Here is a 21,740-nt window from a genome sequence, read left to right as displayed (position 1 = left end):
CATATAGAAAATGGACAGTGATAACCAATGACCACCAGTATGTTTTGCCAAAATCCCATCAGTCATTGGGTATATTTGAGCTTGTTTATACTTCACTCATTAAACACTGCCCTAGAAAGAAAATTACCAGTTTTATTCCCAGTTTTCTCCTGAGCACTTGTTGCTAGGCTAGTACTTGAGCATGTCCTAAAATGGCATTAATCTTCAGACATTGCTGTGAGGGAAAGAAGCTCTATCATAATTTTCCTTTCGCACAGGGTCTGTGGAACAGAAAGAGGAAGGATGGATATTCCCACTGGTGTGGCACATGTCTTTTAAGGTGTGGGCACTGATTTTTCTACATATTTATCAGTCTGTGGTATATTTTGTGTTAGGAGCTTCTTTTCAATCAAATGTGGAGATATAATGAACCAATTACTTTTGTACCAAAAAGATGCAAATATTCTTTTAAAAGATGTAGAGAAAAATGGGCAGAAAGAAGAAAACTAACTGAAAAGAAGCTCAGAATGGACCTTAAGTGTTGTGTAAGTAAGAGCCCAACTCCTAACTAAAAGTTCCTAATTTTTGTCAGTTAAGTTGCAGAACCAGTTTTGTCATGCAGGTCAAAGCTCAGCAGTGCAGTGAACAAAATTCATGCTTTTATAGGGGCCAACTTGAAAGACACAGTGGTTCACACCAGTCCTGAACAGCAGGATTTTCACTCAAATACAAAATAAATTCATCTGAAAAGTTAGTTTTCAGAATATGCCGTCATGTAAGAAACCTTTAGCTAAAATAGGCATGTGCACAGAATGTTCTTTTAATTGTTTCAATGACTTAAAAGTGGTTTCCTTCACCACACAGAAACTTTGCAGCATGGTCAGGGACAGAATCTACAGCTCCAGAGAAGCTTATAACCATAAGAAAATTCCTCCATTTTCTCCAAATCCCTGCATTACTCAATAAATACTTTCATCTTGCAGACTACAAAAATTGTGGTTCTATAAGGAGCACACCTCTGCTCACTAAAATTTGCATACATTTTAAATTGCATTTAATTTCATAAATTGCAGTATGTACTTGAGTATGCATTTACCATGCATTATTAATAATTCATAATAATTAAAATATTAATTCTCCAGTATTCATGATCAGGAGATTCAGCATGGCATATGTCTTAAATGCTTAAAACACGCAATTTATTGTTTTATTTCAGTGTCTTTTCTGGGAGTCCTTCTCTGTGAATGCATGGATATTTTTTGATATCCAGCAATCTCACAACCCTCCGTGTATTCTGCCATGTACAGCTGGATTTGGATATCTTAGAATAAATCAATGTTACTCTGAATGACATCTTAAACTACAGATGCAACTGATTTTTTTCACTGATCATCCTAGCACACGATTTCTAGTACAACAAAGGCATTTACAGAATCTCCCCAAAAGCAGATTAATAAGGATTTTTTTTACTTCTGACAAAGCTCAGAAAGCCTCGGGGACAGGCTCCCCAGGGCAGCGGTCACAGCTCCAAGCCTGACAGAGTGGCACAGTGCTCTCGGGTACATGTTGGCTCTCGGGGATGGCCATCGATGGTCGCCGTGCCCTCCTTCCATCTCAGCATATTCTGTGATTCCGTGAAACTCCTAACGCCAGGTGAGCTCTAAAAAACACCAAACCCCTCCCCCCGTCGTCCCGAGAAGAATTCAAAGCAGTCCGGTATGGAAACCCGGCCCTTTCCTGGGCCGATGGCAGGAAGCGGCAGGAGGCGGTAGGGAGAGGCAGGAAAGCGGCAGGAGGCGGCAGGAAAGCGGCAGGAAAGCGGCAGGAGGCGGCAGGAAAGCGGCAGGAAAGCGGCAGGAGGCGGCAGGAAAGCGGCAGGAAAGCGGCGGGAAAGCGGCAGGAGGCGGCAGGGAGCCCAGCGGAGGCACGGGGCCCGTCCCCGCAGCGCCGCCTGCCCGCGGCCGCGCCTGCCCGCGGCGGGAGCGGGGAGCGGCCGTGAGGCGGGGCCGTGAGGCGTTCGTGTCCCGGCCTGAGGCGGGGAGCGCTGCCGTGGGAGACGAGGGAGGCTTGAAGCGAGATGCGGTCAGCGCGGGGGCCCGGCGGGATGGCGGGGATCCCCGGCGAGCTCAGCCTCATGGATAAGGGCGTTAAGAGGTGAGCGCGGAGGGGCCGGGGAGAGGGGAGGCCGCGGCGTGGGGCCGAGCTGCCCGGCTGACGGTGGGCGCCTCTCTCCGCAGCCTGCGGGATGTGTCCCTGAGCTCGGACCTGCACACCCTCAACGCCCACTGTAACCTCATCGCCAGGATCCAAGGGCTCGAGCACCTCCGGAATCTGCAGCACTTGGATCTGTCCTCAAACCAGATCCGCCGCATCGAGGGGCTCGGTTCCCTGGCTAAGCTGCGCACCCTGAGCTTGTCCTGTAACCTGCTGACCAAAGTGGAAGGTCTGCGATGTTTATTTCTGCCCATTTAGCAAGTTACAGAGATTTTCTAAGAGTCGTCTTAAAGTTTACTCCTTGAATGTTTGCGTATACTTAAGGTTATACAAAGTTAGTATGGGTTAGTACGCTAATTATTTTATAAAGTAAAATTTAAGATGAATATATACGGTCTTCAGAAGTGTTATAAAACAAAATGCCTTAATTTAGAAAGAAGACCTGATTTTTATATTATGATTATAGTTTAATGTCATACTTTGTAGTTATAACCTTTAAAGGTTCAATTTGCAAGCTTTGAATTTGATGAAAGCAGGGCATTCTTCTGCAAATCCTACTGTTTCTATTTTTTCCCTCATTTTGTTTAGGACTGGAAAACCTCTTTAATTTAACTATGCTGAACTTGTCATATAATCGCATACATGATCTCTCTGGTAAGTGATGTTACCATGTGCTGTGCCATACAAAGCATTTGTCTCACTTTAATTTTGAAAAACTTGACCAAATGTATTTTGAGAAGTTCCTAGGGTTTCAAATGGCAATTCACTGAATAATTCTAATAAAGGTGACAATTGCTACTCTTCTCAGCTTTAAAGTTTTTAACACCAAAGATTGCTCTGAACTGGAACTTATTCTTCTGTGTTTGGTGAGGCCAGGTTTGTTCAGAAAGTAGTACAGTAAACATTTCAGACTTACTTCCAAAATATTAATATCTTTCTTTTTTATAGAACAAAAATGCAACTTTACATATGATATAGAAGTGCTCATATATTTCTGTTGAAATGGTCAGTTGTTCTTACAATTTCGTGCTACAAAATCAAGAGAACTTGTAACGGGAAATTAGAAGAACATTAGTAACAACTTTTGTTAATGAGCTTGTGTTATAAAATGAAACTTCAAGGAAAAGGTTTATTTTTACATGCTTTGTGACTGTCAGAGATTAATCAATTTTTTTAAAGTTAGCTCACATAACTAGTTTAAGTGTTGTACTTTGTGGTGGAATAGCATAGGAAATTACCATGGAGACAAGGATATGGAGCAGGTGTTGTTCTGTCATTTCTAGTTATGATATATTATTTACTGAATATATTTTTCAACACAATGCTGTCTAAACCTCATAGTCTGTGACTGTAGCAGAAAACATTACTTTGTGGTTGTTTGTTTTTTTCCCTGAAATTTCCAGGATTTCGATCCCTTCATGGAACCAGATATAAGATTAGCCACATTGACCTTCACAGCAACTGTGTAAGCAATATTAATCACTTAGTGCAGTGCACGAAGGGGCTGTGCTGTTTGACAAGCCTCACACTGGAAAGAAATGGGAAAGCCAATCCAGTTTGTCACACAGCAGGTATGGATCTGATCTTATGTAGATACTTTGTGCTCAATAGGTCAGTGATTTCCTTTATGCTGTGAACTGTTTTCTGAAGCTTACAAATTCATTGATAAACTGGCCAGCCTGCAGAAATCTAAATTCTGTTGAAATTAATTAATTTTCCATTTTAAAAAATCCTTTTTTTCCCCCAAGGCATATTCTCAGAATTGTAACTTGTATGCTTGATAAGGCTCAACATTTTTACTTGTGAGTCCAGAGGAGGGCCACCAACATGATTAGAGGGATGGAGCACTTCTTTGAGGAAAGGCTGAGAGAACTGGGATTGTTCAGCCTGGAGAAGAGAAGGCTTCAGCATGACCTAATTGTGTCTTTGCAGTACCTGAGAGCAGTCCACAAGAAGGAAGGAGAGTCTCTTGCAAGGGCATTTAGTGACAGGACAAGGAGGAATGGCTTCAAACTGGAGTAGGTTTAGATTAGCTATTAGGAAAAAATTCTTTACTGTGAAGGGTGGTGAGGCACTGGAACAGGTTGCACAGAGTGGTTGTGGATACCTCATCCCTGGAATTGTTCATGGCCAGGTTGGATGGAGCTCTGAGCCACGTGGTCTAATGGAAAGACAGGAGTATTAATATTATAAGATGGAAAGGTGGAGAACTCAGAGATTTATGTATGTAGAGATACTGAACTGTATATACAGAGGACAGGCACAGGAAGTAGGTAGTCAGCTCCTGATAGAGACCTCAAGAGAAAGGTCAGTTAGCTTTTCCTTCTTTTCCCCCTGCTTCAGTTAGCTGTGACAGACTCTAGGATCCTCTGCAGGAATTAGCATTGTCATCCAAATTGGTGCCAGGTGTTTCACTGGCAGCCTGGAGAGAAGTTGGAGAGTGCATGTGGATACATCACTTTCAGTTGCCTCAGAGCTTCTGGTTTGGGGGTCGGTTTTTCAGGCTATTAACATGTTACACTCAAAGTTCAAACAAGTTAAATTGTAGCATCCTATATTGGCGTAGGGTTTTTTATTTTCTTTTTGTGTAAGAGGGGGAATCTCATACAGGAAGGTGAAAGTGGTGCTTTTGGGAGAGTTCAAAGATTATTTCATTAAAAAGAGTAGGACAGTAGGAATTACAACAATACAAAATAGCAACCATATCACGAGCACAAAATTGATACAGGTGTAATGTATGTACATTCAAAAGAAACATCAGAGCTTATTGAGGAAAGCCAAATTAGGTTTTAATTAATGTTTTTAAATGCACTCATCATGTTTTACAGGTAGATTCAGGCACTAAAGAAAAGTAATAGGACTGTTAAAGTTATCTGATTAACTTAGAAAATGCCACTAGTTTTCTTCTGCAAATACTTACATATCTCTTCATATCTATGTCTTTGGTGGCACCTTCAAAACTGCAGTGTTCAGCAGCCCAAATTCTAATAAACTAAAAAGGCTAAAGCCAGTGCTTTACAGTTTCATAATGCCTCATTTCATTCACAGACAAAGGATGAAGTTGTCTAAGCCCTTTCAGAACTTGCTTTTCCATTCCATTCGTCTGCCCTTCCACTTGGTGCAACTGTTTGGGTGCAGTAGGCTGATGTTGAAGGGTTGTCTGTGCAGTTCCAGTGTGCTGATGGTGGCTGGGAAATCCCTGTGTAGATCAAGACTAGGCAGGCAGCTTCCCAGTTGATTTAATTTGTAGTGTTGCCAGTTGAAAGCCTTGAGTGGGGAAAGATGAGACAATTGTAGATCACTCACTACATTTTTCTTACATTAAAAATGCAATGAATCTAAAATACACCTAAAATACCTAGGCACCTAAAATACCAGGTGCCTAAAATACACCAGGCGTCTCCTTGGAGGGTTGATTTCAATTTAAACGTGGTTTTTTTTTTTCTCAAGGTTATAGAGAAACTGTTCTTCAGTCACTGCCCCAGCTAACAGCTCTAGATGGAAGAAATATTTCTGGTGAATCAGTGGACCTGGTAGAAGAAAACTATTCAGACTTGCGGTGTTTTGAAGACATTTTGGGCTCTTTGGTTTCATCTGGATGCCCTTCTTCCCAAGATCAGGTGCCATAGTTTGTGTGTACTGGTTTGAAAATTGGCACATTCTCTTTCTATATTGAATGCACCATATTAATGCTATGAGAGTTGTCTTTTCTGCTGATAGAACAACGTTCCCTTACTGCTGGCGACACCACACATTGACCAGGCGCTGGCTCAGTTTCGGCAGCGTGCAACGATGCCAGTGCAAGGTGCCACCAGCTCCTCCACAGAGCTTCTCTCATCTTCTGAACCCGAGAAGACCCAGCTTGATAAATTACACAGTGAGATGAGGATTAAAAGGATAGAAGATCAGATTTTAGAGATACTGCAAAAGGTGATTTTTTTTTTCTCTGATCGCACAGCAAGATTTGTTTGTAAGATAAGGTGCACCTTTCTGATTATGAAAAATTTGATGAACCAGACTAGAGCATTTCTACTGGTAGGTAGGGGATGACTGTGCTAAGGTGTTCCTAATCATTTTGAGAAGCTGAAAAAAAAATAAAAACAAGTCTTTAAAACTGAAGATTGCACTTTGTATCATGAATCAGTCCATACAGAATAAAAACCATAGTGTATGGGACTAGCAGAGCTATCTGATCATGTTATATTAGAAAATTCTTTTTATTTTTCTTTAATCCCGAAATCATCAATATATTAACTGAACCAAGGTCAAACATGAAATGCACCAAAGTGCCTGGATTATACAGTTGGTGAAAATTATTTCTCCAATAGGTCTACGTGGTCTGATATGTTCATCATGTACTACAGTTTAGGTTGTTAACATAGGTAACATAAGTTTGTCAAGTTTGTTTGGTAGTGGTGTTTGCAAGGCTTTTTTGGTTTTAAGTGCTGTGTTTGTTTTACATTTTTCACCAAAACAACAAAATATTTCAGCAAGGAGGGAAGGTATTGTGAAAGTAAAGGACTGGAAGCATTTTTTAAATTTTTGTCAAAATTATTTTGCGTGAACTTTTTAAAAAGTATAAAAATAGTGCCTGAATAAGTGTTAACAATTAGCCAATCAGAAATTGTAAAATTTTTATCTAAGACTTTGATCTCTTCTTAGGTATCTGATAATTCAAGACAGGAAGCTGCTCCAAGTGCTCTCAAAGCTAAGAGAGACACAGATCCAACTTCTGAGAGTGATAATGAGAGTGGAAAAGAGAACAGCAGAAAGGTCATGAAAGGAAGCAAGATCCCCACTTACCGTAAAACTGCCTTAAATACCAAAGGCCATGCAAGTCATCTAAAGAAAAAAATAACTGACAGGTATCCCAGTGTTTACTATATAAAGACAAAATTAGTTAAACTGAATATTGTCAGCATGAACACAGTTTTAACTTAAAACATTTCACTGAAAGTGGTAGGTTGAGTAAATCAGGTCAGTTAATAGTGCCCCAAAAATTAGTAGCTGCTGAGGCTTCATTCACTTGTTTCTCCCTGTGAGCTGTTTCTTTCTTCAGGTTAGCAGGAAATGGAACTGAAGATTCCAAAACAAACACTTTCAAAATCCTAACAGCTTATATTTCCGTCTTTATTTTAAATTGTGGTAACAAAAGAATTCTCCATAGATGGAACTGAGTAATTAAAAAATAAAAGATTCATGGTGTCAGAACAATGGTCAATAATATATATCCTTGATGAAGCTGAGGATGCCATAGTGATTCATTTATATAGTAAATATCAGGAGTGATGAGTAGAAGACAATACAAATTGGAATATATTTGTTCAGTCTGCCACTGCAGCTCTACAGCTACTCTACTCTTATGAAATTATTTTAAATCTGTGTGACCGTGGGATGGTTTTAGGTGGCATCTACTACTAGTTGTAAGTATCCTTTTAAAGATGAATATTTGAATTTAGCCGTTTCTGTGGTCTGATTGCAAATTATTTTCTAAATGGTTTTGAACTGTCTGTATGCAGCTGCTGCACAGAACTGTAAATATTTTTCATTTAAAAGTGTCTGAATCCGCTGTCACTGTTTAAACTCTGCCTATAGGGAAGAGAAGAAGAGTTCCTTGAAGTGTCCATGCTCCAGTGAGAAAGATTCTCATTTTGAAGTAGTGGGAAGAAAAGCTGAAATACTTACTGGAAGACAGAGCAATATGGAAAAAGTAGAAGAATGTAATTCAAATCCCATAGAGGAATCAACATACCGAGTAGGTTTTGCATCATTTCCAGTTAAATATATCTTCATCTGAACCAAACATATGTCTCCTGGTCAAACTAAAACTGGAGGTAACAAAAAATAATTGCATGTAGATATTAAAAGTATCAAAAGTAGTGGAGTTCTTGTAGTGTCAGCTGGGAGAGGATGTATTTTATTTCACTTTTATGGGAGTTTTTGGCCTGGTTGCTTGCACTTTCTTCTGTCATCCATGAATTCCAGAAAGACAAAAGAAGTCTTGTTCTACAATTATAAATGTTGTTTGTCATTTTTGACTATACTAGAATGTTTCCTAGTAAGTTGATGCTTATCACATTCTTGCTAAGGCACTGATTCAAGAACTGGATCAGGAGAAAGAAAGGAGGTGGAAAGCAGAGCAAGCAGAGAAGAAATTATTAGAGCATGTCAGTGAGCTACAGAAGCATGCAAAAGAAGAAAAGAATATTCAGAGCATGACTATGTACACTACAGACAGGTAGGGAAACAATGTTGCAGTCTAAGAATTAGTTTGGGGCTTTTTTTTTAATTTCCAATAATTCATTTTGTAGGCTTAAGAAACAAGGACAGCTTTAAACAATATACTTGGAAATTAAGGCATCAAGAAGTAGTGGTAGAATTTCTCTCAGTATTACCTTGTGAAATTCCCTTCTGCAGCTTTCCTCCTGTTCTTGTCATAGAACAATATCAGTATGCCACTTTCCTCCATTTCTAGCCATTACTTTCCAAAGAATCTGTATCATAACTGTGCCTTCAGTTCAAGCTCTAGCAGCTGTCCCATATCATACTTCTGCCTTCTGTGTCCCAGTCTCCCTTTCAACATATACCTAGAGCTTTCTTTGCTTTTTTCTGCACAGAACCTTAGAACAAAAATGTTTCTGGCAGGCCAGGTTTGGCAATGTATTGTGCAGGGCAGACCTAGCACATCTTCAGAGAGGTGGTTGTCACCATCCTTTTGTGTTCTGAGCAGCAGTCTTTTTTAAAAAAAAAGATATCTTTATTTTTGGAGATGTCTGCTCCTTTTGTCTTTTTCTTAACTGCATTGTATTTATCAAAGCCACATTTTCTTTCTTTTAAAAAAACTGAGCCACATGCTTCCTGAGTTATCATCCACAACTGATGTGAATATTTCCCTTCTCTCCCTTTTTGTTTTAGGTTCACTTCTACCTCTATTTTATACCCATCTACATTTATACCATCTTCTATAAGAGGCTTATTATGTTCCTGTAAAGCAAAGTAATACTGGAATGTCATTTCCTAAAAGGTGTATCTGTGAAGTTGTCTCCATCTAAGGTTTTTTTTAAATGAATCCATACAGTAATGCTACACGTGGCTTAAGTAATAGTTTATGTCTCTTTAAACAGTTTAATATGACAGTGCTATAACTAGTGAAACTCAGTAAAAAACAAGATCTGTTGCTACAACAGCTACTAATGCCTTTTTCTCAATGCATTTGGCATCGAACTTAAATGTTTGTGATACAACTTTATTGCATTTATTCTCAGGTTAAAGGAATTGATCCTGAAAGAGAGAGATGCCAAAGCAAGACTGCAAGCAGATGTCCAGCAGCTGAAAGGTGAAACTGAAAGACTTACCAATGAGCTAAATCAGGCAAGAAATAAAGAAGCAGAACATCAGAAGGCCATGCGAGCTTTAGAAGAAACACTATCCAAGATGGAAACAGAGAGACTGCAGCAGCGAGCAGTGGAGGTAAATATTTTTCATGAGTAAATAATGCAGTGGCAACAGGATGGCTATCATAGTCCTGAATACAAAGAAATACTAGGTTTTACCAGCATTGAGACTGAGTTTTCCACAATAAAATCTGAGGGGTTTTTTCTGCATAGTAGTAGTTAATAACAGCTATCCAATGTAATTGTCAATTAATGTATTTTATAAATGCTAGTCCTAAGATAAAGGAGAACAAGTCCTATATACTTAACACAGAGTTGATATTTTCTGACTATATAGAGTGACAAAGACAAGTTTCTGAAGTTGCTAAAATCAATAGACATCTTACTGTTGCCATGAGGTTTTTTCCTAGTTTGCTGAGCGTTCATGTTGAAGGAGAGACGTGCAGTCTCTCGCACTTGTTAATGTAAACACTGGCCATGTTTTGCTAACTTTCATTGTTTATATATTTCTAGGTAGGAGGAGAAAGGTGATTGACAGTTGGCTTGACCAATGTGGTGAGGAGGTGGGAATTCCATCCTCCAATCCATGGGCCTCATAGGAAATGTATAAAAGTGGTTTTTGTAAATAAACCTGGGTCTTCCTGCCCTGCTCTGCTGAACCCAGAACTGTGTCCCGAGTCTCTCACTTCTGGTCAGGCCCCACGGTGATATTTTACTGCTGGGATGAAAATCTGGTGGTTGTGTTTGTTTTGCTGATCTAAAGAACTAGATGTTTTTAATTGCAACCAAAACAAAACAGTAATTGCTGAGAATGTCAAAGATTCTGGTTAGTTTGTGTGATGTTTGTGTTTGTTTGTTTGTTTGGGGTTTTTTTACAGCTGGAGAAGATAATGATGCTTTTGTAGTCAGAGGCTTTTTGTTGAGTATACAAATATTTAAGATCAAGATGCTGGACCAGATACTGCCACTATTTCTTTCTGAAATATTAATTGCTGAATTTTCAGTGTCCTCCAATATCTATTCCTTTTGTTTGTTTACATTCCTATGTTAGCCCATTCCCGTGTCACTGAACTTAGAGAAAATGAATCTTAACACATCAATCCTGAAAAGTCTTTGAACTGGTAGTGGTGCTCTAGGAAGTATTGTTGAGGTTCCCTGAAAGAAATGGGAATCAGGGAGTGTGCTGACAGACAAACTGCAAAGTACCATCCAAGACAGCCTCTTCTTTAGGTTCCTGTTTGGGCACTTGAGTGGCTCTTCCATTTCTTACTTAGCTGTAGATACCCTGGAGCTATTATGGGATCTAGAAGTGACCTTCAGGTTAGATCAAGTACCTGCCTGTCAGTTTGAAAAGTACTAACTTTAGTGATTTGGAGAACAGGAGGGTGAGATTTGCACATGTGTGTGTGTTTTTCTGTATCCTATAAGAATGGAAACACCTTATAGATGTATGAGGCTTTTATTTTTCCTTCAATGAGTTTGTAGAAATAAGTCATCTCTTTTGGTCATAAGAACATTGTTTTTATTAAGGGAAGGTCTCTGTTCCTGTCTTTAGGATCCTGTAGCAAATATTCATTAATAATTATGTTTCAAACAATAATCATGATGCTCTCAAAACTAAATCCTCTTTTTGAATGTTCAGATTTAATATACCTTTGGCTCATTTTATCAATTTCAAGATTAAGACATTCTAGAATATTTCATAATTCTTTCTCATTGTACATCCTGGCAATTACTTTCAGTGGCAAATTATGGTTACTCCACATAGCCACCACTGTTTAAGGCCTTCAGTGTGCAATACTAGATGATTTCTTGAAGGGATTCAAGATGAGTAAGTTTACTATGCATCCAAATGTGTACCCTATTCCCTTGTTCTTCCTTGACATTTTTGTCAAAATATGTTCTTGCTTGACATTTTTAAGTGCTTCAATTTAGAAGAGAATTGCTTCTCTTCTTCCACAAAACAAAGGAATACGGTGTGGTGTGTCTAGAAGTCACTCATTAAACTATTCATGACAAGGCCTAACAGGTAGAATGTAAGAACTTAGTTTTCTGAAGTGTCTTGATTTTGAATTACCATTGAATGAGTAATCAAAACCTTTTTTATAACTTTCTTCATATCTTTTTTTCTTCATGTTGAATCAGGAAAGAGTTTTGTATTTAAAAGGCTGAAGCCTATAAAATGGAATTACTCATAAAAGCTTGCATCAAATGGAAGAAGTGGAGTATGCCATCTGGTGTTTATACTGATTCTACATTTTTTGTGAAATCATTAGAAAGCAGCTCTGTTCAGCAACTCTAAACTGTACAAATCAGAAAGATGGGGATTTTTACAGAAGTGGAGTTAAAAAAATGAAGTTAATATTGAATACATCTAAAAATGTTTTTTTTGAAACTAATGCAAGCATTACAGTAAAAAAATTTCTAGTTGAGGAAATCGCTCTGCCAATGCACTTCTTCCACTTCTGCAGGACACCTTGAAGTTCTTTACAAATTAAGTAAATGCCGTTGGTTCTTTATTAAGGTTTCTTTTTGGATTGTAGGAAGTTAAGGCTTTATTTTAAACATCTTGTCTTACATTTCTTCAAGTCTTACAACAAATTAAGAAAAAAAACAAACAAAAAACCTCAAACAAAAAACTATTAGAAAGCACGTGTTCCTTTGTGTTCTAGTACAAAACATATCTAGATTACAGTTTTAAGAAAATCTTGCTCTTGTCTTTATGACACAGATGAAACAGGTGCAAGAAGCAGAGCTTAAAGCATCAGCAAATGAAAGAGAAGTACAGTTACTCCGAATATCCGTCCGACAACAGAAGGAGAAGGTAAAACAACTGCATGAGCTGCTTGTATTGAGAGAGCAAGAGCAAAGGTATGGGGTCTTTATTTTCTTTTCACAAGTTAATAGAGTTGCTCGTGTTGCCAACATGTTTTGTTTAAATGTGTTTTTGTTTGGGTTTGCTTTGTTTTGGGTTTTTTGATTAGTGGGAGAGATGATCTTTGTAAAAATGTAGATATCTTCCCGTACATTTTCTTGCTCATTTAAGAATATCTTGTAGATTCCTGACTCATAAGTTCATGTAGGCAACTTCCAGCCTTTCATGTGAAAGGTCCTTGTCTTATGGCTGAATTCTTTTTTTTAAGTACTTGATCTGTAATCCAGGAATAATCAGACAAAAATAAAATTGTATTTGAATTGCTGTGTGAAGAGCTGCATATGCTACAATAACACAAAGTGTTCCAAAAAATCAGTCTGCCTCTGCAGTACCTTGCTTGTTAGGTGGAGGGTGAGTTACTTGCCTGGCTATTTTCATCTTTGAAAATTTCCCTTTTTTGGCAAATACTTGAGGCTAAGTTCTGTGGTGTTTAGCTGATACAATCAAATATGCACAAACTATATCAAGAAGTACCATGAGGTACACTGTTATATAATGGAGGTTATTAATAAAATAAGCTGGTTAAATGTGCTAAATCTTACAAGGGAAAATGTATTCAGATACAAATAAAATTGCAGATTTAGAAGGGAAGAATCTTACAGCTTTGTTTTGAGAACTTGCAATAATTACCTCATAAAGCTCCAAAAGATATAACGTAAAGGACAGTGGATTTTTTTTTTTTTTTTTTTTTTTTTTTTTTTTTTTTTTTGCTTTCGTTTAAAATAGAAGAACACAGTAGTGTTGAAGTACAGGGTGCATTTGCTTCAACATTGTCCTTTTAGGTCTCTGTTGCTGCTGCTTTTCAGGTTTTGGGTCTGAGTGAATAGCAGAGTTGTTGGGTGAGGGTGAAAGGAATGACCGAGTGCAAAAGAGGGTGTCTGCCTGTACAGGCTTTTCTCTGATTCCAATATCACTTCCAGATATTTGTTAACAGCAAAGCAAACAAGTACTAAATCACAGTGAAAGCACAACTGAACAATTTGTACAAATGTTTGAATTAAAAAGTAAAGATATTCCTTTGAGTGTTTTTAACAGTAGTCAACAGAATTCTCCTCATGCCAGGGCCAATTGTCAGAGTAGACTGAAGGCTGTCTGTGAGATGAAGGAATTTATCCCATTTATTATGTAACACATCCTTATGGAGTAAGACCAAGGAAATGAATTAAAACAGCATTGTGAGATACTGCAGTTCATGGCTCAAGTGTATGCTTGGTAATTTCAGGAAAGAACTTGGAACCCGAGTTGCTTTAAATGGACCTGAATTTCAAGATGCTTTGTCAAAAGAAGTGGCTAAAGAGGAGCAGAGGCATGAACAGCATGTTAGAGAATTGCAGGAGAAAATTAACACATCAAACCAGAGGTATAGAGAGTTAGAAGATGAATTTCGTTTAGCTTTAACTATTGAAACAAAAAGGTTTAAAGAGGTAAGACTAGGAGCATTTCATGTCACACTAGATGGGGTTTTAGTTCTCTTAGGTGTGTTGGGTTTGGGTGGATATTCTGAGTGTGGGTTTTTTTGTGTTTTGTTGGGTTGGTTTTTTATCCCTATGATCTTTGCTTCAAGGATTCATGCAAAAATACTAGAAAGGTAAAGAGGTTTGAAATATCAGTGGTTAGAACAATGACAGCAAATGCCAAGTCAGCACTCGAAAACCCCAGCATTTTTGTTTATATGTAGAACTTAATCAAAAGAATTTTTAAAAACCTCTTCTGTCTGATGTTATTAATTTCTTTTAAAATATGTTGACCTTCAATTAGAATATATTCAATTACAGTAAAACCTCTCTTTTGATTTATGCTTTGATAAGATTAGTGTTAAATATATATACAAGTGTATTTAATAATATAGTTCCTTATTGTGTAAATTTTCAAAATTGGATTTTGGATATACATTTTGAAACTCAAATTCAAAACTTGCTTGCTGAATTTCTTAGAGAATTTATTTCTGTGGCTAGTATTTACATTTTTTATATGTTAAATAAAATATTAAATGGTTCACCTTAAACTTGGTTTTCTTTGTTTTACATAAGTTTTAAGTAGATGGGAGAAGAGGGGAAAGAAAAGACAGTGGTTTTACCCTTCAAATCTTTTTCTTGCAAGAAAAAAAGGCTTCAATTAACTTTGTCCTTCTTTTGAGATTTTAATGTCAATTTTAACAATGACATTAAATCTAATTCCCAAGTATGGTTTTTTTGCTCTGCTTCCCATCCACCTATGATTTTTTTTTCTGTGTGTGGGTTTTTCATTTGTTTGTTGGGTTTTTTTTGTTATGTTTTGTTGGGCTTGGGGGTTTTTTTACAAATATGTAGCTGGGTAGAATCAGTTTTTCAAGTTGAAGTTTCACGAACAAACCAGGAGAAAACTGGTTTCAGATATTCACTAATTTCATATACAGTTGATGAATTTCTGTGTCTTCACTTGAAATTCAAATGTCACTTTTGTTTATATACACACAGGTTTTTTCCAAATGTTAGCATTTTTCAAGTCTTGTCTTATAAAATTTTAGGTAAAACGGGATTTTGAAAAAGTTTCTGCTAATCTAGTTGAACACAAACAAGCCCTCTTTGAGTTGGAACAAAGGGAAAAATACATGGCAAGTCTGATCCAAGACCTGACAAATTTGGTGGAAGAACAGAAAGCAAAAATTGCAGAATTAACAAAATCAAACGAAGAAGCTACAACAAACCTAAAGGTATTTGTTTCAAAATATTTCAACTACATAGATTATTTTTTGTAATGTTTAATCTGTAAAAGTTATTGGTTCCATACGAGCTTGATTAACTAAAAGACACAGGTTTCCTGTTTCACTAAAGCCCAGTAGTGCACTTCAGCCTTTATTCTTGCATCTTGCACTTCTATTTCTCATAAACACTGCTGCCCATACACAAAAATGTCGACTCATTCATGTTTTGGAAAGTGCACTCCTTGTCCTGTGAGCAGCAGCAGTTTGTATCTATCAGCTGGTCAATCAAAACTGCATTAATAGCCCTGACCCCTTGTAAATTCAAAGAAATGGAACATGCTTTTGTATTGGTCACTGTATGCAAAGTAAAAATATAATTGAACAAATAATGCAGTGTAGTTATTAGCAGCTTAGTATCTCCTAGTTATATAATATTAGAAGTATTATTCATAATCTGCTAATTGCTAATTCAGATTTTAATCTTGAATACTGTGAGTACAGTTGCTTTGTGGTACCATACTCTTAATACCATTCTATTACCCGTAAATAATTTTTTTTAAATCTTAAGGACATAACTTTTGAATGGTTGTGTGATCCAGTCCAGCTTTGTGCTAGAACTCGGCTGCAGTACAACCCCTGCACAGCTATTTCTAATCTCCACTCTACATGTTGTTGTACAGAATAGGATTCTGCCATTCAGTGATGCTTTTAAGAACAAAATTGAAAAATACCTATATTAAATAGCTGTAATCTGTAAAACAAAAAGTAGCTTGGATAATTGAAGATACAAATTCATCATTGGAAGTGAAAGTACATCCCAGCTTCTGTCTTCTTCTGATTCAGTTTTTAATATCTTTATCTTTTGCTTTTCTTGACTTGTGCATTTATAATTCTAAACAGGTTTTTATGATTACATTGATACTTCACACTAGGTATTTAGAAGTCAGCTTTACAGTTTTCTGGGATTGAAGCATGTCTATTTGAAGCAAACGTTTGTGTTTCACAACTGGAGTGAGCTTGAGATAGAACCCTGAATGCAAACAATATTTCTCAGTTAACCTCATTTGGTGTATATAGGATTACTTTCCTAACCCTTTAGTATTGATTTAAAATTTTGAATATTGTTTTAAATGATCTTACTGTCTTTTCTCAATGTTTGTTCATACAGTGTCGAACTGGAGAACTTGAAACTGTGATTGAGGAGGACAAACAAAAGGCTGTTCAAGTTGAACTTCTGAAAAAGGAAAATGGAAAACTTATTTCCCAGCTGACAGCCCAGGAATCTGTGATTGATGGATTAAAAATGGAAAGAAAAATATGGGGCCAGGAGTTGGCAGAACAGGGTAAAATAGTGTTGTTTTTTTTTTTCTTTTGCAGAAAAAGTGATGGTGTTCAATATCTTACGTTTCAAATAAACACTTCAGTATAGTTTTAATCATGACAGGGTCCTTGGATGCCTTCCTGATCTTATCCATATGAAAAGATGATGTGCAAAAAAAGATGTTCTGTGGCACATGGGCTAATGGGTAACAGCAGCTGGAGTCAGCTGTGAATATAGTTTATCTGTTTCCTGAAAATGTGAAAATACCATCAAGCTGTACAAAGAACTTTTAAATGTGGAAGTATAAAAACAAGGATCTGTAAATAATGTTAAGTAATGCTTCTTGTCTATCAGGGAAGTCTAATATGGAAATTTCAGTATATATCTTAAAGAGTGTTAAATGCTGGGAGAAAAGAAACAGTTTGGGCATTTTTCCTTTTTCTCTATTCCTGTGACTCAGCACCAGCTTGTGGTCTTTTGGGGTCTGTAAGTATTATTGTCAACTATTTTACAGAGAAGTTTTCAAAAGGGATAAAACAGAGACCTTCAGTTCTGCATTTCCTCTTAAGTGTTACCTACCTACAGATAAAATCCCTACAGTGTTTCCAGTGGGCTAAACAGTCAATACTTTGGTTTGTAAAGTTCCTACCTTCATTTCCCCCAGCCCAATCTCCTGACATTCCACATCTTGAAATCGTCTATAAAATGAGTTGCTGTAATGTGAATATCCTGTTTTGTCCAGGAGCTCATCTTGCGCAAGATCGGGGGAAACTGGAGGCAAAAATTGAAGTTTTAACAAGTGAGATTGACATGTTAAAAAAGCAAAAGGAACAGGACAGTGATACCATAAAAATTAAAAACAAAATAGTGGATGATCAGACAGAAACAATTAGGAGACTAAAAGAAGTAAGTGCCATATCTGACAATTTGTGTGCTTAACTTTCACTGCAAGTCTTAATTTTAGCTGTCACAAAGCCTGTCATAAAAGCTGGGTCTGCACTCATCGTTTTCCAACTCAAATCACAATCAGGCAGCAGTGGTAATTCATTTCACTGAGAGCAGAGGAGGCCTTTTTATTAAACTGATGCCCAGTGTTGCTACATTGAATCTCTTACTGAACAGTAAGTATTTAAGTACTTTCTTCCTTTGCCTTGTTTCAGTTTATTCTTGATAATGATTTTGAGAGAGGTGAAACTAGGATAGCATAATTCTTCCTGACTGTTTAAAAAAAAAGGAAAAATATTTTTTAAAGTTCGCTTCACATTTATTTTACAACATAAATGTTTTTCTTTATTTTGTTCTTGTAAAACAAAAAAATTTTGGCAGCAGAGGTAATATGTTTTGTCCAAATAATTCCATTTGTCTCATTTAGAGACTTAAAACTTTAGCTCCTTAATCAAAATCTTACAGCATGTTATGTCAGAGTTAGGTGCATTACTCATTGTTACAGATTGTGAGCTCAGAGACCTACATATAAGTTGTTTATTCAACTCTTATGTAGAATAAGAATTCAAAAAAACGTTTTTCTTATCTTGCTTTCCGGTTCAGATTTATGTTTTAATGACTTTTTCAATTCAGACTTCTTTCAGATGAAGATTAAGTAACTATCACTTTACTAAGTGTTCTTCATATGTTCAGAAGAGTAAACGTTCATGTTCCTCTCTGCTTTATTCCAAGATAGACTAAACACACACTCTTAAGGGGTAACAATAAAGTTAAGGGAGTTTATGTGTTCTAAAATATTTATCTTCTAAAGGGCTTACAAGAAAAAGATAAACAAATCAAAAAACACCATGAAGAAAATCGGGAAGCTCAGAAACTGCTTCGAGTACAATTGGATGATAAAGCTGCTGAATGTGAAAAGCTAATGGAAAAAATAGAAAGGCAAAATGAAAAAAAAGAGGAATTAAAACAACTGCTAGAAGAAAAAGAATTAGAACTTGATGACATTAAGAATGCACACAGGTGATAATACAAATCACAATAATTCTTTGGGATCATTGTATGCAACACTACTCTGAAGTTATTCTATAGTCAGAGAGTACTTGCTTGCTATTAAAACCTACAAAAATAAGGAAAAATGGAAGCATGAAAACTTTTCTGCCTTCCTAGCAAGTGGTATTTACATTCATTGTAAATATGTGCATTTTATTTTCAGTGCACTGAAAAAGAGGTGGCAAGGTAAAGGAGAGCTGTTAAGCCAGCTGGAGGTGCAGGTTAAACAAATGAAGGAGAACTTCGATTTCAAAGAGAAGAAGCTGATTGAAGAGAGAAATAAAAGTCTTCAAACTCAAAGGTGAACACTTTTATAGTTTATTTTGTGACTACTCAGTTACTGTAAAGTTGCAGTATTAATAACTGAGCAGAAATGCTTGATTATGTGGTGAAAGAATGCATAATACCTTTTTAACTACTTTGTGACCCAGTTACAAACTGGGCCTAGAAGGAATTCTTGCTGTAGAGGTGACTTACTTCATGGAACTAGCATTCGGTTACAGAATTTGGCATCTGGACTTCTTAATTTCCATTTTCTTTGAAAATAAACTCATACAATTGGGACAATCCAACCTGCCCTGATCCCTTCTCTAGAGCCTTCCTGCCCTCCAGCCCAACTTGGTGTCTCTTAATCACTGTTTCAGTCTGTGGCTGTTTCTAAATTACCTGTCATTCTTTTCCCATGCAAACAGCAAAAATTTTAATTTATTTTCTTGTTCCTCGTGTACTGTCAGTTTCTTTGATCAATTAATATGATCAATTAATATTAAATATGAGATGTTACAGAAACAAGTACTTATAACCCAGAAAATTATTTCACATGCTTCTGGAATGATGGAGAAGTTTGCTTGACTGATGCCTGTGATAAGTTTTGATTCTTACTGTGATTTTTACTTTATTCTTTGGCCGCCTTCTCATGCTTTTCTTCCTTCATTCCAAACTATTCTTGAGAAAATACAAGCTAGTTAATAAGACTGTGTAAAAAGAAAAAAATGAGAAACACAACAAATCAACAACAAACAACAATAACAAAAAAGCTAAAGAAACCAAACCACCTCAAATAGTCAGCAGTATTGGGATTTGGAACTGTTAAAAGATCAATAGTGAAATTGAGATTTTTGTTCTAAATAATTCTGGTTTGTTTCAGAATTTTGTTGCAAATTAATTGTATAAATTTGCCTTGCTTTTTTTCCTACGTGTTTAAGAATTATCCCCTAGAGGCAGAATTTGCTTGGAGTTAAAGAAATGCTTCTTTACAGTGAAGGAGACACTTCTCTATTTCTGTGAGTCCCAGGCTCATAGGCTGTTCACAGGATCATGCAGTTCATTCACTTCTTGGAAACCACAAGTGTAAGGAGATGTTTGAAAACAGGTGGAGTTCTCATCCATCTTGGCAGTAGCAAGCCCTAATCTTCATATCCTCTCCTAGTGATTAGATGCCTCTCCTTAGAGAATGCCAGAGGTCCTAAACTATAAAGCATAAAGCTAGAACTTATATTTGAGAAAAAAGGGCACTTCTGCCAATATATAATTGTCTTCATGCTTAAGTTGTTAAAACTTTATCAAAGGCAGAATTGGACAAAGCAAAATGCTTCAGTTGTTTGCAGGACTGATTTTTTTTTTCCAATTTTTTTTAGGATTGCTGTGGAAAAGCTTCACCAAATGGATAATGTTTTCAGAAAACAACTTGAGTCAGTACTGGCAGCACATCAGGAAGAACTCTTGCACCTGAAAAATGAAAAGGAAAAACAAATTGAAGCAGCAAATGAAAAAGTAATTTTAATACTCAATTTATACATATATTGTATTTGCATTTTTATTCTACAGCTGCTATAAGAGTGGTGCTTGGAAGTATGTTTGAATCTATCAGGCTGACTCTGGATGGAAACAGTCCTGGTTTAGTACTCAATCTTTGCACAGCAAGAAAATCTCTTGACTTGTGCCATCATAACGTTTTATATTCAAGCAAAGTAAAGCTTCATGCTATGCAGCTATTACAAATCAACAGCTAAACCTTTCCTTATCTATACAAGCAAGAGTAATGATGACTGTGCCAGTTAATCCATTTGACTCACCTATGCCAACCTTAGCTGTTACTGTTTCTGTCATCCACTGCATTCCTCCTTAACATGATCACAGGTGCTTTTTTTCCATGATAAGTTTTCTGGATTGATTCAATGCTTGCTACTTCCTAGCAGATTAATACAGTTTTTTAAAGAAAAAATTCTGCTGCTGCTCTTGCATTGCTTATCAGTGTTAAAAATTGCCAAGATTATATGGGTTTAGGTGTATTTAAAAAAATGCAAGGATTCTGCTTCATCTCTGTGTGTTCTTTCAGGTCTACTCTGTTGAAGAGGAAATGCGGGAGCTTCTGCAAGAAATGGCAAACAATAAAAGAGCCATGGAAAATAAAATACGACGACTTACACATGCATTGAATGATATTCAACAAGACTTTGAAGATTATTAATATTTATACTAAAAATGTATATTACACAAGCAGTTTCATCCACTACAATGCACTTTTCCTTGTTTTCTAGAGAATTAAGTATTTGTTGTATATTTTGATGGTTCAGGGAGCAGACAAATGTTTGTATATTATTTTCATAATAAATAGTTATTTCTAACCTTTGTTTATTTTTAACTGCTGTCAAAATGGGTCAAAATATGTATAGACGAAAAGCATCATATACAATTAAGAATTAGCATGTTTAATAAGAGAAAAGGAAGCCAAGAGCTTGAAGCTTTGCTTCCGTGAGGTAAAGATTCTTATAATGAGAGAACAAAGAATGTTGAATCACAGAAGGGCTTGGTTTGAAAGGGGCCTTAAAGATCATCCCGTTCCAACACCCCTGCCATGGGCAGGGACACCTTCCACTGGACCAGGTTGCTCCGAGCCCCATCCTACCTGGGAGATGGGACGTTCACAACCTTTTTGGACAACCTGTTCCAGTTCCTCACTGCCCTCACAGTAAGGAATTTTTTCCTATCAGCTAACCTAAACCTACTGCCTTTCAGTTCAAAACCATTCTCCCTTGTCCTGTCACAACATGACCTGGTAAATAGACTCCCTCCATCTATCTTGTACCTGGAAACATGTTTAATCTGCCACTGTTGGAGAATGTGCAACTGCTGCAACTTAGAGTGGCTTTTTTTGGCAGCACAGTTTGGTTTTCTCCACAGCAGTAGGCTTCCTACCTGGCTTTTGAAATAGAGGAG

At 36.9% G+C, this 21,740-nt stretch overlaps 1 protein-coding gene across 4 annotated transcripts; it reads left to right on the top strand.

Moving 5' to 3' along the window:
- Nucleotides 1–1,485: 1,485 nt before the first annotated feature.
- On the top strand, nt 1,486–21,148 carry LRRCC1 (leucine rich repeat and coiled-coil centrosomal protein 1). Of its 4 annotated transcripts, none has more exons than XM_063391814.1 (19): nt 1,518–2,133; nt 2,217–2,422; nt 2,782–2,847; nt 3,597–3,764; nt 5,644–5,813; nt 5,914–6,123; nt 6,856–7,058; nt 7,789–7,948; nt 8,283–8,431; nt 9,459–9,663; nt 12,319–12,458; nt 13,745–13,946; nt 15,029–15,214; nt 16,374–16,548; nt 17,041–17,432; nt 18,283–18,491; nt 18,685–18,822; nt 20,159–20,294; nt 20,860–21,148. In XM_063391814.1, the coding sequence occupies exons 1-19, from the start codon at nt 2,057–2,059 to the stop codon at nt 20,989–20,991; spliced, it is 3,324 nt and encodes a 1,107-aa protein (XP_063247884.1). In that variant the 5' UTR covers nt 1,518–2,056; the 3' UTR covers nt 20,992–21,148. The 4 variants fall into 4 exon arrangements, 3 of the variants coding, with proteins under 3 accessions (XP_063247890.1, XP_063247884.1, XP_063247898.1); XM_063391828.1 differs by having other exon boundaries at nt 1,524–2,133; nt 17,269–17,432; XM_063391820.1 differs by lacking the exon at nt 2,782–2,847 and having other exon boundaries at nt 1,517–2,133.
- Nucleotides 21,149–21,740: the final 592 nt, after the last annotated feature.

Source organism: Prinia subflava, chromosome 1, assembly GCF_021018805.1.
Source record: "Prinia subflava isolate CZ2003 ecotype Zambia chromosome 1, Cam_Psub_1.2, whole genome shotgun sequence".
NCBI classification, from domain to species: Eukaryota; Metazoa; Chordata; class Aves; order Passeriformes; family Cisticolidae; genus Prinia; species Prinia subflava.
This window is presented reverse-complemented; position numbering and strand designations above follow the sequence as displayed.

Excerpts from the sequence above, each read along its gene's own strand:
- LRRCC1 (XM_063391814.1), top strand. The coding sequence starts at position 2,057 with ATGCGGTCAGCGCGGGGGCCCGGCGGGATGGCGGGGATCCCCGGCGAG. Across the intron at positions 2,423-2,781 it reads CCTGCTGACCAAAGTGGAAG|GACTGGAAAACCTCTTTAAT; the intron begins GTCTGCGATGTT and ends CATTTTGTTTAG. Across the intron at positions 7,059-7,788 it reads AAGAAAAAAATAACTGACAG|GGAAGAGAAGAAGAGTTCCT; the intron begins GTATCCCAGTGT and ends CTCTGCCTATAG.